Below are 17,598 nucleotides of genomic sequence, written 5' to 3' on the forward strand. Positions count from 1 at the left end.
CACACACACACACACACACACGTGTTAACATAGTCCTTGTACCTTCAGGACATAGATATTGAAGTGGATGAGAATGGGACACTGGACCTGAGCATGAAGAAGCCCATCAAGATGGAAGGGATGCAATCACCCGACCCCTGTTCTTCCTCCTCCTCGCAGCACCCGGGAGACGTTCCCTCGTCCCAGGGCCACCTACAGGAGGAGCTGGAGGGGCCTCTGGACTTCACTAAGCCAAACTGTCCCAAAGAGAAGGAGGAGCAGGAGGAGGTAACTGCTTTATGCCAAGTCTGCGACTAACACCAAACCATTGGAATTATGATCATCTTTATTTTTTATTTTACCTTTATTTATACAGGTTTTTTCTCATTGAGATAACATCTCTTTTCCAAGAGAGACCTGGTCCAATAGCAGCAGAGGGAACAACGATTCAGACAAAACAACTTACATACACCAAAACAACAGTAAACAAAACTATAAACATAAACATATAAAACAAAAACATTGTACATTAAAAACACAAACGTCTTGACTAAAAACAGCTGGCCTAAAAACAATTACACTCTTCTATGATATATACATCGATCAAGTGTTTAAACTACACCAATGATACTAGACCATCACATTTTTAAATGTTCAGGAGAGAATTCCAGGACCACGGAGCTAAGTAACAAAAACTATTTCTACCATGACCTGTTCTAATTTTTGGTACTGTTAGAAGCGAATCAGAATGGGACCGTAATCAATATTTATTTACTGACCTGACTAAAAAAGAACAGAGATAAAATGGCATTTTACTCAATATGGCCTTATAAATCAGTGTATACCAGTGTTTAAGCCTACGCAAGGTCAATGACGACCAGCCAATAGCGCTGTAGAGATCACAATGATGTGTTAGACGTTTCTGATTTGAAATGAACCTGAGGGCTGCACTGAATCAAGGTAATGTAATAGTCTTGAGAAAGGTGAGTGTGTGCTCTAGCCTCAGCTTCCAGTGATACACAACAATTGGAAATATGGCAAGGTGAGACTTGTGTGATTATGTTCTGATTATATGATTTTTTATACTGGAGCTGTCATCTTTTGAATAAAGGGTGGATTAAATGATGAACTATAATCTCCATCCTTACCTGTGTTTGTTTGACCTTCTGCCAGATGGACTATGTGGCCCACTCCTACACCTCCTCTGACGCAGAAGATGATGACATCACCCAGGAGAGCATGGAGGACAGGAAGTACCCAGGCGAGGTCACCACGTCCAGCTTCAAGGTCCAGTTCTCGCCCAAAGACTGCAAAAAAGAGGTTCTACTGTAAGAATACTCTAAAATAACTTCAATCCAGCATTCATAACAACACTATAAGTAAAAAATAACCTACATTTTAATTATCTATGTCTCTCTACCTAGTACTCTAATATCAAGGCTGACACATCACCATTATAAAGAATTCAGTTCAAAGTAGTACTGCCATCCATCCTCATGTTTTTGAATGAATTTCTAATCATTCCCAATTATCTCCAGGTGTCCCACCCCAGGTTGTGATGGCAGTGGGCACATCACTGGAAACTACGCTTCACATCGGAGGTATGACACAGCCCTACTCCCTTGCATTACAACCAATGCAGTCGCTAGCGCTGTTTCACATTGTACGTCTTACAGCTGCATTGATAGTGTTTTTCAGGCACTGACACTGAATGTCAACTAATCTACACATCTGTATAAAAAATCCTGAACTTTCAATAATTACTATACTCTATTGCTCTTATCATGTGCTACTATGAGTCCTGTAAACAGTATTCATTGTTATGATTGTGATCTTTCCTTTATTCTGCCCTTATTAAATGACTACACAATATACTCTGTCTATATATATATATTCCATATCTTCTAGTTTGTCAGGCTGTCCTCTTGCTGATAAGTCTCTTCGGACCCTCATGGCTGCCCACTCTGCTGAACTGAAGTATGTCTGTGCTTGTATTACCCCTTCCTTTCTTCTTTCTAACCCAGGCATGTGTGCAGGCATTGGTTCCAGTTCAGCTCCAACACACCTAAAAACCTAATTGTTGTCTGACTTCAAGGATTTTAATTAGGTGTGTTAGTGCTGGGCTGGAATAAAAACCTTCACACACTGCGGCCCTCCTTGACCAGAGTTTTCTATCCCTGTTCTAACCCTACTTTATACTGACATGACTGAACCCTTTGTATTGTCACTACAATGCGTGGGGATGTGTTTTCCCTCTGCTGCGATCTCCTGTGTCAAGCAAATTCTATCCCATAGAGAAAGTGTTAGCTACTTTTATGACAAAGCGCTTTCATATCATCTCTACATTTGCAACAAATATGAATATCTCATGCAGTGCTATGCTGACTTGACTTTTCTCTGGTTGACTCCCAGGTGTCCGACCCCTGAATGCGATGGATCAGGTCACATCACTGGAAACTACGCCTCCCATAGAAGGTATGCACAGATCATTTATTGCTTTTGTTTAAAAAAAATGTACTCCTAGAAAATCCAACTGGAGGATAATATAAAAAGGACTTTATTCAAATTTCTCTCTACGTCTCTGTCAGTTTGTCTGGATGCCCCCGTGCTAAGAAAGGTGCCGTCAAAACAACACCCACCAAGGATGACAAGGAAGACTCTGAGCTTTTAAGGTTGGTCCACGACAAACCATTCCTTTTCTTTACCATCCACACAACAGACCGCCCTTTTTTCGGCCCTCTAGTTTTCAAACTATTGCTGATTTCTTTCCTCTGTCTCTCTCTTTCTATCCTTTCCCCTCTCATTCCCTGTCATCCCTGACTTTCCCCCCTCCATTAGTAGATGCCCGGTGCCCGGCTGTGACAGCCTGGGCCACATCAGTGGGAAGTATGCCACCCACCGTAGTGCATACGGGTGCCCGCTGGCAGCGAGGCGTCAGAAGGAGGGGCTCCTCAACGGTTCTCCTTTCTCCTGGAAGGCCTTTAAGATGGAGGGCCCCACCTGTCCCACCCCCGGCTGTGATGGATCAGGACACGCCAACGGCAGCTTCCTCACACACCGCAGGTATTACACTCAATCAAATTCAATTGTTTTTTGGCGGGGTTCGTGCAAACACTTTACAAAAAGCTGGGCCTAATCCGGAAACAGTATTAACCTATTATAGGTTATTAATGAGTTTGTTTATTTTATGATTTCATTTGATAGATTTTTACATCTAGTCAGGTTTTTAAAGCACAGGAAAACATATTGTATAAAGACAAAAAAGTGATTGGCATATTAAAATGAACTAAACTAACTGGCCCTGTTCTAGCAGTAATCCATCCCTAGCCTCATCTCTCTGTTCCTCTTCTGTTGTTCCAAGTCTCTCTGGTTGTCCCAGAGCCTCCGCTAATAAGAAGAGAACTAGGTTCCCTGGAGACGAGTACATTACAGCAAAGTTCAAGGCCAGCGATGGTAAGTCTGGGGATATACAGTAACTTAAATGTTTAATCTGACAGTTTCTGCATAACAGGGAAAATCGTAATTTCCACTTAACTCTTAACTTAAATGTTCACTTAGTCATGCATTGATTTCAGTGGAAGTTAGGATTTGTCCCAACATTATGAGTGTGTCAAGTCAACAATACATCAGTAAAACTGGATGATCTTCAATTATGTTTGACTGTTTCTAGTTGTTTTATTGGTTGTTACTGGTTGCTTAATTTCCATAGTTCTGGATAATGATGAAGATATCAAGCAGCTGAACAAAGAGATCGGGGAACTGAGTGAGTCCAACTCAGAGATGGAGGATGATATGATGAACCTGCACACACAGGTGAGTCTGACACTTGTTAACAATACCCACTAAATACTGTCCCGACCGTACATTCCTAGTTCAATTCAAAATCAAAAACAGATTGTAAAAAGAGTGTTTCTGACTGGTTTGTGGCTGACTGAAGAACTGTGGTTGATTGATTGGTGGTTCTCTGCTCCAGATCTCATCCATGGAGAAGAACCTGAAGAGTATGGAGGAGGAAAACAAGCAGATCGAGGAGAGGAACGATGCCCTGTACATGGAGCTGTCTGGCCTGAGCCAAGCTCTGATCCGCAGCCTGTCCAACATCCGGCTGCCACACATGGTGAGTTACACATAGGGATGGATCACTCAGAGCATGTATGCACTCACGCACACCCACATACTCTCCACAAATGCAACGGCACTCGCTTACAAATTAACGCATACAACTTGTCTTTAAAGCGTTACTTGTGTTTACTTCAGCAGGAACCTATGTCGCACCAGAACTTCGATAATTACGTGGACACCTTGACCCATATGTTCTCCAATAAAGATTGCTACCAAAACCCGGAGAACCGCGCTCTGTTGGAGTCCATCAACCAAGCAGTAAAAGGCATCGAAGTGTAGTCTCTAAAAGTGTGGTGAGACATAATGGAACATACAGAAGAGAGGCAGAAGAGGAGAGAGAAGGCAAGGTGACATGGTGTCTGGGTATACAAAACCCAACAACCATAAATAATTATCCCTTGCTTTTGGAATATATACTTGGTTTTTCTCTTATTTGTTTTGGAGAAAATATGTTGTCCATTTCATGCTGCTCCCCTCCCTGTTTGCATGAAGGTTAACAGGATCAATGGACACACAAGTGTTTTTGTGCGCATTGGAGTAAACTGTGTTGGTGTGGGTGTTTGGGAACCTTTTGAGGGGTATAATAAAAAAAGACATCCACTTTAATTGTACAGAACAGACTAAGAATGCAGTATACTGGCTCCAATACCCCATCATAACATACGCTCCAAAATAGTGTACTTGTGTTCCAACCCTATTGAGTAATGTTGATAGTATTTATGGGCATAAATATTGCACTTCCAGGAATAGTTTGTGATTTCATTATTATTGTTGTGTATGAATTTTAGTCTGTTTAATATATTATTTATTCATGTTGTGTTCATTTTGCTTAATTATTCAGCATTTATTTATTGACCTATTTATTTATTTTTACAAAAAAAATGACACTGAAGACATTTTTAAACAGCGACCGAGAGGACTTGTTTATCCTCTGCATTGTTGAAAAAGAGGAAATATTTTAAAATATCAACTATAAATTGTTTTATATATCTTATTTATTTGAAATACTGGGATCTTTTTTAAGTGCAAATATTTTGTAACCGACAAGTTTTGATAATTTTTTAAAGAGTTAGATTTTTGTTTATATCATTTATTTTATTTCCATAAAGTATTTTGAGACACCTTTGCAATGAACTAGGAAAAATGTGATGAACGTATTTAATATTTATTTGATAATGAAGAACAAAGTGAATGGAGATGTTGATGTATATTTATTTTGTATTGTCTATGTCACGTGTTAGTGATGATGGCTGTGTATGGATTAGTCTTTGGCCATATGTTGATTTTGAAATAAAGGAAAACCTGTGCTAAGAAACTAAGCATCATGGAATATTTCATGATTAATTATAATTATGCATAATTATTGTGAAAGTGTATGAATATTGTTTATGGCTACAGATATTTTGTTGAAGATGGTGCTGGCTAAAGCTAAAACTGGCGAATGTAGAGAGTATAGAGATATTGTTATCCACGTCGGCACCAACGATGTTAGGATGAAACAGTCAGAGGTCACCAAGCGCAACATAGCTTCAGCGTGTAAATCAGCTAGAAAGATGTGTCGGCATCGAGAAATTGTCTCTGGCCCCCTCCCAGTTAGGGGGAGTGATGAGCTCTACAGCAGAGTCTCACAACTCAATCGCTGGTTTAAAACTGTTTTCTGCCCCTCCCAAAAGATAGAATTTGTAGATAATTGGCCCTCTTTCTGGGACTCACCCACAAACAGGACCAAGCCTGGCCTGCTGAGGAGTGAAGGACTCCATCCGAGCTGGAGGGGTGCTCTCATCTTATCTACCAACATAGACAGGGCTCTAACTCCTCTAGCTCCACAATGAAATAGGGTGCAGGCCAGGCAGCAGGCTGCTAGCCAGCCTGCCAGCTTAGTGGAGTCTTCCACTAGCATAGTCAGTGTAGTCAGCTCAGCTATCCCCATTGAGACTGTGTCTGTGCCTCGACCTAGGTTGGGCAAAACTAAACATGGCGGTGTTCACCTTAGCAATCTCACTAGGATAAAGACCTCCTCCATTCCTGCCATTATTGAAAGGGATTGTGATACCTCACATCTCAAAATAGGGCTACTTATTGTTAGATCCCTCACTTCAAAGGCAGTTATAATCAATGAACTGATCATAATCTTGGTGTGATTGGCCTGACTGAAACATGGCTTAAGCCTGATGAATTTACTGTGTTAAATGAGGCCTCACCTCCTGGTTACACTAGTGACCATATCCCCCGTGCATCCCGCAAAGGCGGAGGTGTTGCTAACATTTCCGATACCAAATTTCAATATACAAAAAAAAATATATACGTTTTCGTCTTTTGAGCTTCTAGTCATGAAATCTATGCAGCCTACTCAATCACTTTTTATAGCTACTGTTTACAGGCCTCCTGGGCCATATACAGCGTTCCTCACTGAGTTCCCTGAATTCCTATCGGACCTTGTAGTCATAGCAGAAAATATTCTAATTTTTGGTGATTTTAATATTCACATGGAAAAGTCCACAGACCCACTCCAAAAGGCTTTCGGAGCCATCATCGACTCAGTGGGTTTTGTTCAACATGTCTCTGGACCTACTCACTGCCACAAACATACTCTGGACCTAGTTTTGTCCCATGGAATAAATGTTGTAGATCTTAATGTTTTTCCTCATAATCCTGGACTATCGGACCACCATTTTATTACGTTTTGCAAACGCAACAAATAATCTGCTCAGACCCCAACCAAGGAGCATCAAAAGTCGTGCTATAAATTCTCAGACAACACAAAGATTCCTTGATGCCCTTCCAGACTCCTTCTGCCTACCCAAGGACGTCAGAGGACAAAAATCAGTTAACGACCTAACTGAGAAACTCAATTTAACCTTGCGCAATACCCTAGATGCAGTTGCACCCCTAAAAACTAAAAACGTTTGTCATAAGAAACTAGCTCCCTGGTATACAGAAAATACCCGCGCTCTGAAGCAAGCTTCCAGAAAATTGGAACGGAAATGGCGCCACACCAAACTGGAAGTCTTCCGACTAGCTTGGAAAGACAGTACTGTGCAGTATCGAAGAGCCCTCACTGCTGCTCGATCATCCTATTTTTCCAACTTAATTGAGGAAAATAAGAACAATCCAAAAAATGTTTTTGATACTGTCGCAAAGCTAACTAAAAAGCAGCATTCCCCAAGTGAGGATGGCTTTCACTTCAGCAGTAATAAATTCATGAATTTCTTTGAGGAAAAGATCATGATCATTAGAAAGCAAATTACGGACTCCTCTTTAAATCTGCGTATTCCTCCAAAGCTCAGCTGTCCTGAGTCTGCACAACTCTGCCAGCACCTAGGATCAAGAGAGACACTTAAGTGTTTTAGTACTATATCTCTTGACACAATGTTGAAAATAATCATGGCCTCTAAACCTTCAAGCTGCATACTGGACCCTATTCCAAATAAACTACTTAAAGAGCTGCTTCATGTGCTTGGCCCTCCTATGTTGAACATAATAAACGGCTCTCTATCCACAGGATGTGTACCAAACTCACTAAAAGTGGCAGTAATAAAGCCTCTCTTGAAAAAGCCAAATCTTGATCCAGAAAATATAAAAAACTATCGGCCTATATTGAATCTTCCATTCCTCTCAAAAATGTTAGAAAAAGCTGTTGCGCAGCAACTCACTGTCTTCCTGAAGACAAACAATGTATAGAAATGCTTCAGTCTGGTTTTAGACCCCATCATAGCACTGAGACTGCACTTGTGAAGGTGGTAAATGACCTTTTAATGGCGTCAGACCGAGGCTCTGCATCTTTCCTCGTGCTACTAGACCTTAGTGCTGCCTGTGATACCATCGATCACCACATTCTTTTGGAGAGATTGGAAACCCAAATTGGTCTACACGGACAAGTTCTGGCCTGGTTTAGATCTTATCTGTCGGAAAGTTATCAGTTTGTCTCTGTGAATGGTTTGTCCTCTGACAAATCAACTGTACATTTCGGTGTTCCTCAAGCTTCCGTTTTGGGACCACCATTGTTTTCACTATATATTTTACCTCTTGGGGATGTCATTCGAAAATATAATGTTAACTTTCACTGCTATGCGGATGACACACAGCTGTACATTTCAATGAAACATGGTGAAGCCACAAAATTGCCCTCACTAGAAGCCTGTGTTTCAGACATAAGGAAGTGGATGGCTGAAAACTTTCTACTTTTAAACTCGGACAAAACAGAGATGCTTGTTCTAGGTCCCAAGAAACAAAGAGATCTTCTGTTGAATCTGACAATCAATCTTGATGATTGTAAAGTCGTCTCAAATAAAACTGTGAAGGACCTCGGCGTTACTCTGGACCCTGATCTCTCTTTTGACGAACATATCAAGACTGTTTCAAGGACAGCTTTTTTCCATCTACGTAACATTGCAAAAATCAGAAATGTTCTGTCCAAAAATGATGCAGAGAAATTGGTCCATGCATTTTGTTACTTCTAGGTTGGACTACTGCAATGCTCTACTTTCCGGCTACCCGGATAAAGCACTAAATAAACTTCAGTTAGTGCTAAATACGTCTGCTGGAATCCTGACTAGAACCAAAATATTTGATCATATTACTCCAGTGCTAGCCTCCCTACACTGGCTTCCTGTTAAGGCAAGGGCTGATTTCAAGGTTTTACTGTTAACCTACAAAGCGTTACATGGGCTTGCTCCTACCTATCTTTCTGAGTTGGTCCTGCCGTACATACCTACACGTACGCTACGGTCACAAAACGCAGGCCTCCTAATTGTCCCTAGAATTTCTAAGCAAACAGCTGGAGGCAGGGCTTTCTCCTATAGATCTCCATTTTTATGGAATGGTCTGCCTACCCATGTGAGAGACGCAGACTCGGTCTCAATTTTTAAGTCTTTACTGAAGACTCATCTCTTCAGTGGGTCATATGATTGAGTGTAGTCTGGCCCAGGAGTGTGAAGGTGAACGGAAGGCTCTGGAGCAATGAACCGCCCTTGCTGTCTCTGCCTGGCCGGTTCCCCTCTCTCCACTGGGATTCTCTGCCTCTAACCCTATTACAGGGGCTGAGTCACTGGCTTACTGGTGCTCTTTCATGCCGTCCCTAGGAGGGGTGCGTCACTTGAGTGGGTTGAGTCACTGACGTGATCTTCCTGTCTGGGTTGGCGCCCCCCTTGGGTTGTGCCGTGGCGGAGATCTTAGTGGGCTATACTCAGCCTTGTCTCAGGTTGGTAAGTTGGTGATTGAAGTGATCCCTCTAGTGGTGTGGGGGCTGTGCTTTGGCAAAGTGGGTGTGGTTATAGCCTTCCTGTTTGGCCCTGTCCGGGGGTATCATTGGATGGGGCCACAGTGTCTCCTGACTCCTCCTGTCTCAGCCTCCAGTATTTATGCTGCAGTAGTTTATGTGTTGGGGGGCTAGGGTCAGTTTGTTATATCTGGAGTACTTCTCCTATCTTATCCGGTGTCCTGTGTGAATTTAAGTATGCTCTCTCTAATTCTCTCTTTCTCTCTTTCTTTCTCTCTCTCGGAGGACCTGCCCTAGGACCATGCCTCAGGACGACCTGCCCTGATGACTCCTTGCTGTCCCCAGTCCACCTGGCCGTGCTGCTGCTCCAGTTTCAACTGTTCTGCCTGCGGCTATGGAACCCTGACCTGTTCACCGGACGTGCTACCTGTCCCAGACCTGCTGTTTTCAACTCTCTAGAGACCGCAGGAGCGGTAGAGATACTCTGAATGATCGGCTATGAAAAGCCAACTGACATTTACTCCTGAGGTGCTGACTTGCTGCACCCTCGACAACTACTGTGATTATTATTATTTGACCATGCTGGTCATTTATGAACATTTGAACATCTTGGCTATGTTCTGTTATAATCTCCACCCGGCACAGCCAGAAGAGGACTGGCCACCCCTCATAGCCTGGTTCCTCTCTAGGTTTCTTCCTAGGTTTCGGCCTTTCTAGGGAGTTTTTCCTAGCCACCGTGCTTCTACACCTGCATTGCTTGCTGTTTGGGGTTTTAGGCTGGGTTTCTGTACAGCACTTTGAGATATCCGCTGATGTACGAAGGGCTATATAAATACATTTGATTTGATTTGATTTCGACGTCCCTTCAGAACCTAGAAATGGCAGTGGATGTCAGCAAACAACCTATCGGCACCAAGATGGAAAAGCTTGTCATAGTGTTTGATGAGGCGAGTGATTGCATTCTTCGAATACAGCACTGCTGGGTGCACCAGTTCTGGTTCGAGAGTCTCAGCTCTCCGGAGCTAGCTCCCAACTTGAATGAGACCTGTAGACTTGTCCAATTCAGGAGAGAGGTTTGGAGGCGGCTTTTCAAAGGGACTACTTTACCACTTTCCAGTGTATGGAGGTCTTCTGGGAAGGAATTTCTCTGGGAGTGCTGGAGGAGCAGGATCTCACATTGAGAACCACCAGTAGCTGGAGAACCAGGGTTTTGAGAGGGAGTTTGATTGATGGACTGGTAAGTGGCTTCAATCAGTTCATTCCAGGTATTGAAGTGAGTGGCGTCTGGCAGTGGAGTCACAGTGGTTTTCTCAACTCTGATAGTTACTCCTGTGGTGCTACAGAGCGAGTCTTTGGCCACTGATTAGGGGGTAGGTGAAGGAATGGAGGGCCATGATTCAACCTGTGTGGAGCCGACAACTCAGCCAGACTCTTTCCTCTGGGGATGTCATCTGCTGGGTTGATCTGTGTGTCAACATACCTCCAGTCCTGAGGTGATGTGTGGTCCAGGATTTTAGTTACATGGTTGGCAACAAAGACTTTGTATCGAAAATAGTGATTTCTGAGTTAAGTGTGGAGCAATTGAAGTAGAAAATTCCTGGTGTTTGTGATGCCCTCCATTTGGTGCGACGCAAACCCGGTGGGGAGCATGGTGAAATAGAAGAGTCAATGTCAGTCCTTTTGAGTCAGAGTCTCTACCAGACAAAGTCATGTTAGGATACATCAATTATCCTGTTAGAGCTTTTGTCCAGAATCCACTGAGCTGTTTCAGGTGCAACGTTTATGGTCATGTTGCAGCAGTGTGTATGAGGGAGATTCCAAGATGTGGGAATGTGGAGGCAACCATAGGACAGAGGATTGTGAAGGTTCGGAGGATAAAGTTGTGTGTGTTTCAATTGTAGGGGTGATCATGTTGCTGGTGATCGGAAGTGTCAGCTGCGAGAGAGGCAGATAGAAGTGGACAGAGTCAGAGTAGTGCAGAGGGTGTCCAATGCTGAGGCAGTGAAGAAAATGGAGGAGGATGGGTCAAAGGTGAAGGATCCTGAGAGGATTGCAGTGAGTCGTAGATTTGAGCCAGTGCAGAGGGATAGGGTAACGTGTGAGTTATTTTTCAGTAAGGTTGGCATCTTAGCGTTCATAGTAATGGATATCAACTGTACCGCAGAAATGGAAGTAAATCACAGAAAATAGATGTTGTGGTGGCAGCTGCAGAGAAGTATTTGGGTAGATGAGATTTAACTTCAGAAGCGTTACAGCAGGGGTGGGCAATTCCAGTCCTCGAGGGCTTGATTGGTGTCACAGTTTTGCCCCAGCTCCAGCTAACACACCTGACTCCAATAATCACCTAATCATGATCTTCAGTTTAGAATGCAATTTTGCTAGAGATTGAGAAAACGTGTGACACCAATCAGGCCCTCGAGGACTGGAGTTGCACACCTCTGCATTACAGGGTGAGTTGAGGCGTGGTGTATTTGTATTTTTATTCATTATGGATCCTCATTAGCTGCTTCCAAGGCAGTGCATGTGTCTGTGCCTACGTTTGTGTTGCTTCACAGTCCCCACTGTTCCATAAGGTGTATTTTTATGTTTTTAAATCTAATTTTACTGCTTGCATCAGTTACTTGATGTGGAATAGAGTTCCATGTAGTCATGGCTCTATGTAGTACTGTGCGCCTCCCATAGTCTGTTCTGTACTTGGGGACTGTGAAGAGACCTCTTGTGGCATGTCTTGTGGGGTATGCATGGGTGTCCGAGCTGTGCGCCAGTAGTTCAAACAGACAGCTCGGTGCATTCAACATATCAATACCTCTCATAAATACAAGTAGTGAGGAAGTCAATCTCTCCTCCACTTTGAGCCAGGAGAGATTGACATGCATATTATTAATATTTGCTCTCTGTGTACATCCAAGGGCCAGCTTTGCTGCCCTGTTCTCAGCCAATTGCAATTTTCCTAAGTTCCTTTTTGTGGCACCTAACCACGACTGAACAGTAGTCCAGGTGCAATAAAACTAGGGCCTGTAGGACCGGCCTTGTTGATAGTGCTGTTAAAAAGGCAGAGCAGCGCTTTATTATGGACAGACTTAGCTACTGTTGTATCAATATGTTTTGGCCATGACAGTTTACAATCCAGGGTTACTCCAAGAAGTTTAGTCACCTCAACTTGCTCTATTTACACATGATTTATTACAAGATTTTGTTGAGGTTTAGGGTTTAGTGAATGATTTTAGTTTTAGAAATATTTAGGACTAACATTCCTAGTCACCCATTCTGAAACGAAATGCAGCTCTTTGTTAAGTGTTGCAGTCGTTGAAGTAGCTGACATGTATAGTGTTGAGTCAACCGCATACATAGACACACTGGCTTTACTCAAAACCAGTGGCATGTCATTAGTAAAGATTGAAAAAAGTAAGGGGCTTATGCAGCTGCCCTGGGGAATTGTTGATTCTACCTGGATTATTTTGAAGAGGCTTCCATTAAAGAACATTCTCCGTGTTCTGTTAGACAGCTAACTCTTTGTCCACAATATAGCAGGGGGTGCAAAGCCATAACACATACGTTTTTCCAGCAGCAGACTATGATCGATAATATCAAAAGCCACACTGAAGTTTAACAAAACAGCCTATACAATGTTTTTATCATCAATTTCTCACAGCCAATCATTAGTTATTTGTGTCCCATCCTTCCAGGCTGTTGGCAGGGGCAGATATGATCAAAGTAGTGTAATGGGGTAGTAGGTTTTTATTGAGTGTAGATGGCAACTGCAGAGAAGTACCTGGTTCAATTACATTTTACTGGAGAAGAGATAATGGGGTGGTGATTTTATTTTTATGAAATAGTGGTGTATATAGGTGTAGGGTCAGTTGGTGTTGCACTTTTTATTTTATTTTTAGGAATAGGAATAATTAAGATAATTTAATGTAGGTACGCCGTGACTGGCCTCACTTTAGCATAGTATGTGGCAGTGTATGCACCTTTAAGTTGGATGTGATCCGCCAACCTAGTCCCAAAGAAGAAGAAGATTCAGTGTGGCAGACCTTACTATTTCAGTTTCAGTGTTTTGTTACAAGACAACTTTTCTCTTGTAATATTGTGTATTTTGGATGCGTTTATGACAAAGTAAGTTTGTTGTTATTTCCTGTTTGATAAAATTGTTTGCTTTATGCATGTATGTTTTTCTATCCTTGTTAACCATCACATCCTTAAATCTCTCATCTTCAATTCAACTGAAATAATAAACCGGGCAACAGCCCATTGAACCGCAAACCACCATCTATGTTTTAATGGACACACCACCACGATAGCACTCTGTAACTCAAACCAACAGTTACAGCAAGATAGTCCTTTTACCACAAAAAGTCTTCACAGGTTGTGAAATGCAACCATTGAAATGGTGAGAACAGACATATATATCTGTTGGGGGGAAAAGTCTGGTTATTACCACACAAATACCTGCTTGTTAACAAGGTCAAAGAGGTCTCTTTCAGAATGATCCATAAGTATTACCCTGCGAATCATGAAGGAACTCAAAATACATTAACATTAACCATACTTTTTGTGTTGAGAATCCAGAAAAAGTTTTGCATTGATTTTGGCATTGTCTACATGTAACGAAATGATGGAAAGATATTAATAGTTTAATAATTGTTAATATTCTTGATAATTTTTGTTTTTTATGGGAGGATGTGCTGCTCGGTTTCCTTAACTATAAAAAGGATAAAGAAAAACAATTTGACCTCAAATCTAATTGTGCTAATGGCAAAATGTCATATTCATAAATGTAAATTCACTAATAAAAAAACACTCTTCTGTGTTTTCTATAAGGAATTCGAGCAGTACATTAAGACCATTCTACATTACTCTAATAAGAAAGCTGTTAAAATAATCAATATGTGTGCATCTTTTAAGGTCTTTGTATAATCTGTAATTTGTTGTACCCCCTAGCATATGATATCATTGTCTGTTTGTATACTTGTATGTATACAATTTTTTCTGCAATACATTTTCTTTTGTATAAAATTTATATATATACATATAAATAACAACAACAAAAAACAAATATATATATTTTTTAAAGGAGAACAGACATATATTACATGGTGGTTTATAACCTATGGCTAAGCTCTGATGACATCTGTCGGCCAGCTCAGGAAATGCTAATATCATGAAGCATATTTGCAATTATTCAATGAAATTAAAACCACTTAGTTTTGTTTACCATCAAAGAGTGGGTCCCACCAGCCATAATGTAAACGGTGGATAAATATTCCAGTGACAATGTCAAATGCAAATAGCAATTGATTACCATGAGAGATCGATCGATCGATCTACACACACCATACTCCACACTTAAGGGGATTTGTGTGGATTTAAAAATACACTGCTCAAAAAAATAAAGGGAACACTTAAACAACACAATGTAACTCCAAGTCAATCACACTTCTGTGAAATCAAACTGTCCACTTAGGAAGCAACACTGATTGACAATAAATTTCACATGCTGTTGTGCAAATGGAATAGACAAAAGGTGGAAATTATAGGCAATTAGCAAGACACCCCCCAAAACAGCAGTGATTCTGCAGGTGGTGACCACAGACCACTTCTCAGTTCCTATGCTTCCTGGCTGATGTTTTGGTCACTTTTAAATGCTGGCGGTGCTCTCACTCTAGTGGTAGCATGAGACGGAGTCTACAACCCACACAAGTGGCTCAGGTAGTGCAGTTCATCCAGGATGGCACATCAATGCGAACTGTGGCAAAAAGGTTTGCTGTGTCTGTTAGCGTAGTGTCCAGAGCATGCAGGCGCTACCAGGAGACAGGCCAGTACATCAGGAGACGTGGAGGAGGCCGTAGGAGGGAAACAACCCAGCAGCAGGACCGCTACCTCCGCCTTTGTGCAAGGAGGTGCACTGCCAGCGCCCTGCAAAATGACCTCCAGCAGGCCACAAATGTGCATGTGTCTGCTCAAACGGTCAGAAACAGACTCCATGAGGGTGGTATGAGGGCCCGACGTCCACAGGTGGGGGTTGTGCTTACAGCCCAACACCGTGCAGGACGTTTGGCATTTGCCAGAGAACACCAAGATTGGCAAATTCGCCACTGGCGCCCTGTGCTCTTCACATATGAAAGCAGGTTCACACTGAGCACATGTGACAGACGTGACAGAGTCTGGAGACGCCGTGGAGAACGTTCTGCTGCCTGCAACATTCTCCAGCATGACCGGTTTGGCGATGGGTCAGTCATGGTGTGGGGTGGCATTTCTTTGTGGGGCCGCACAGCCCTCCATGTGCTCGCCAAAGGTAGCCTGACTGCCATTAGGTACCGAGATGAGATCCTCAGACTCCTTGTGAGACCATATGCTGACACATGCACATTTGTGGCCTGCTGGAGGTCATTTTGCAGGGCGCTGGCAGTGCACCTCCTTGCACAAAGGCGGAGGTAGCGGTCCTGCTGCTGGGTTGTTGCCCTCCTACGGCCTCCTCCACGTCTCCTGATGTACTGGCCTGTCTCCTGGTAGCGCCTGCATGCTCTGGACACTACGCTGACAGACACAGCAAACCTTTTTGCCACAGTTCGCAATGATGTGCCATCCTGGATGAACTGCACTACCTGAGCCACTTGTGTGGGTTGTAGACTCCGTCTCATGCTACCACTAGAGTGAGAGCACCGCCAGCATTCAAAAGTAACCAAAACATCAGCCAGGAAGCATAGGAACTGAGAAGTGGTCTGTGGTCACCACCTGCAGAATCACTGCTGTTTTGGGGGGTGTCTTGCTAATTGCCTATAATTTCCACCTTTTGTCTATTCCATTTGCACAACAGCATGTGAAATTTATTGTCAATCAGTGTTGCTTCCTAAGTGGACAGTTTGATTTCACAGAAGTGTGATTGACTTGAAGTTACATTGTGTTGTTTAAGTGTTCCCTTTATTTTTTTGAGCAGTGTATATATATTATGAATACAAAACTGATATCATAACTGCACATCTCCCGAGTTAATATTTTTGGCAGCAATTACAGCTGTGAGTGAGATAGGTCTACCAACTTCGCACACCTAGATTTGGCCAGTTCAGACCATTCTTCTTTACAAAACTGTTCAAGCTCTGTTAAGTTCCTTAGGGAGCATTGGACATTAATCTTGAAGTCATGCCACAAATGTTCAATTGGATATATGTTGAGTTTTCCTCAAGGACTTTTCTGTACATTGCTCCATTAATTCCCCCTTCTATCTAGATAAGACTTTGACGATGAGAAACATCCCCATAACATGATGCTGCCGCCACCATGCTTCACAGTAAGGATTGTATTCATTAGGTGATGTGCCGTGTTAGATTTGTGCCAAACCTAATGCTTTGCATTTAGGCCAAGAAGTTCAATTTTGTCAGACCACAACTTGTTTCACATGGATACAGAATTTGTATTTTTTTGCATACTTAAAAACAGGATTCAAGGTGGGCTTTCTTGAGTAATGGCTTCCTTCTTGCCACTGTACCATACATGCCAAATTTGTGGAGTGCTTTGGGATATTGTCACATGCACACTTTGACTAGTCTTAGCCATAAAATCTTGTAGCTCTTTCAAAGTTGCCATTGGCTTATTTGCAGACCGCTGTAATACCATAAAATAAGAAAGTTGCCATTGGACTCTTGGTCGCCCCTCTGATCAGTCTCCTACTTGCTCGTGTAACAGTATAACTTTACGTCGTCCCCTCGCCCCGACACGGGCGCGAACCTGGGACCTTCTGCACACATCAACAACGGTCACCCACGAAGCAGCGTTACCCATCGCTCCACAAAAGCCGCGGCCCTTGCAGAGCAAGGTGCAACCCTACTTATAGGTTTCAGAGCAAGTGACGTAACTGATTGAAATGCTACTAGCGCGTACCCGCTAACTAGCTAGCCATTTCACATCCGTTACACTCGGTCATCCAGTTTGGAGGGACGGCTTGGTCCTGCTAACCATGTGTATGTGACAAATAAAATTTGATTTGATTTTGGAGGCTGAGACAAGAGGGGCCGGGAGACACTGTGGTTGTGGGGTAGGATGTGTAGATAAATGTGAAAAACAACTATTTTAATGCATTTTCATTCCAGGCTATAAGGCAACAAAATATTAACATTTTGACAGGGGTGCAGACTGTCTATAGATAGGCACTGTATCCACATAGGCTTACAATTGTCTTATGCCGCGTTCATATTCTGGTCAGAACTAAGAAACTCGAAAATGTCCGAATTGCTGATTCGTTGAACGCGACACATTTATAATTACTATCAGCATGTTGGAAA

The 17,598-nt window shown here is 42.5% G+C and overlaps 1 protein-coding gene across 7 annotated transcripts in view; it reads left to right on the top strand.

Annotated features, from left to right (window-relative positions):
• LOC129860936 (myelin transcription factor 1-like) overlaps positions 1 to 5,416 on the top strand; it is an 18,266-nt gene extending 12,850 nt beyond the window's left edge. For 5 of the 7 annotated variants that reach the window (XM_055931868.1, XM_055931869.1, XM_055931874.1 and 2 more), the window contains exons 13-23: positions 49 to 267; positions 1,153 to 1,307; positions 1,518 to 1,580; positions 1,888 to 1,956; positions 2,392 to 2,454; positions 2,568 to 2,651; positions 2,818 to 3,042; positions 3,341 to 3,432; positions 3,689 to 3,792; positions 3,953 to 4,096; positions 4,237 to 5,416. In XM_055931868.1, the coding sequence (XP_055787843.1) occupies positions 49 to 267; positions 1,153 to 1,307; positions 1,518 to 1,580; positions 1,888 to 1,956; positions 2,392 to 2,454; positions 2,568 to 2,651; positions 2,818 to 3,042; positions 3,341 to 3,432; positions 3,689 to 3,792; positions 3,953 to 4,096; positions 4,237 to 4,380 (1,362 nt within the window). In that variant the 3' untranslated portion in view covers positions 4,381 to 5,416. The remainder of the gene's footprint in view (positions 1 to 48; positions 268 to 1,152; positions 1,308 to 1,517; positions 1,581 to 1,887; positions 1,957 to 2,391; positions 2,455 to 2,567; positions 2,652 to 2,817; positions 3,043 to 3,340; positions 3,433 to 3,688; positions 3,793 to 3,952; positions 4,097 to 4,236) is intronic. The other 2 variants (XM_055931870.1, XM_055931872.1) reach the window with 2 other exon arrangements.
• The last annotated feature ends 12,182 nt before the right edge of the window (positions 5,417 to 17,598 follow it).

The sequence above is a fragment of the Salvelinus fontinalis genome, chromosome 8 (genome assembly GCF_029448725.1).
Source record: "Salvelinus fontinalis isolate EN_2023a chromosome 8, ASM2944872v1, whole genome shotgun sequence".
Taxonomy (NCBI): Eukaryota; Metazoa; Chordata; class Actinopteri; order Salmoniformes; family Salmonidae; genus Salvelinus; species Salvelinus fontinalis.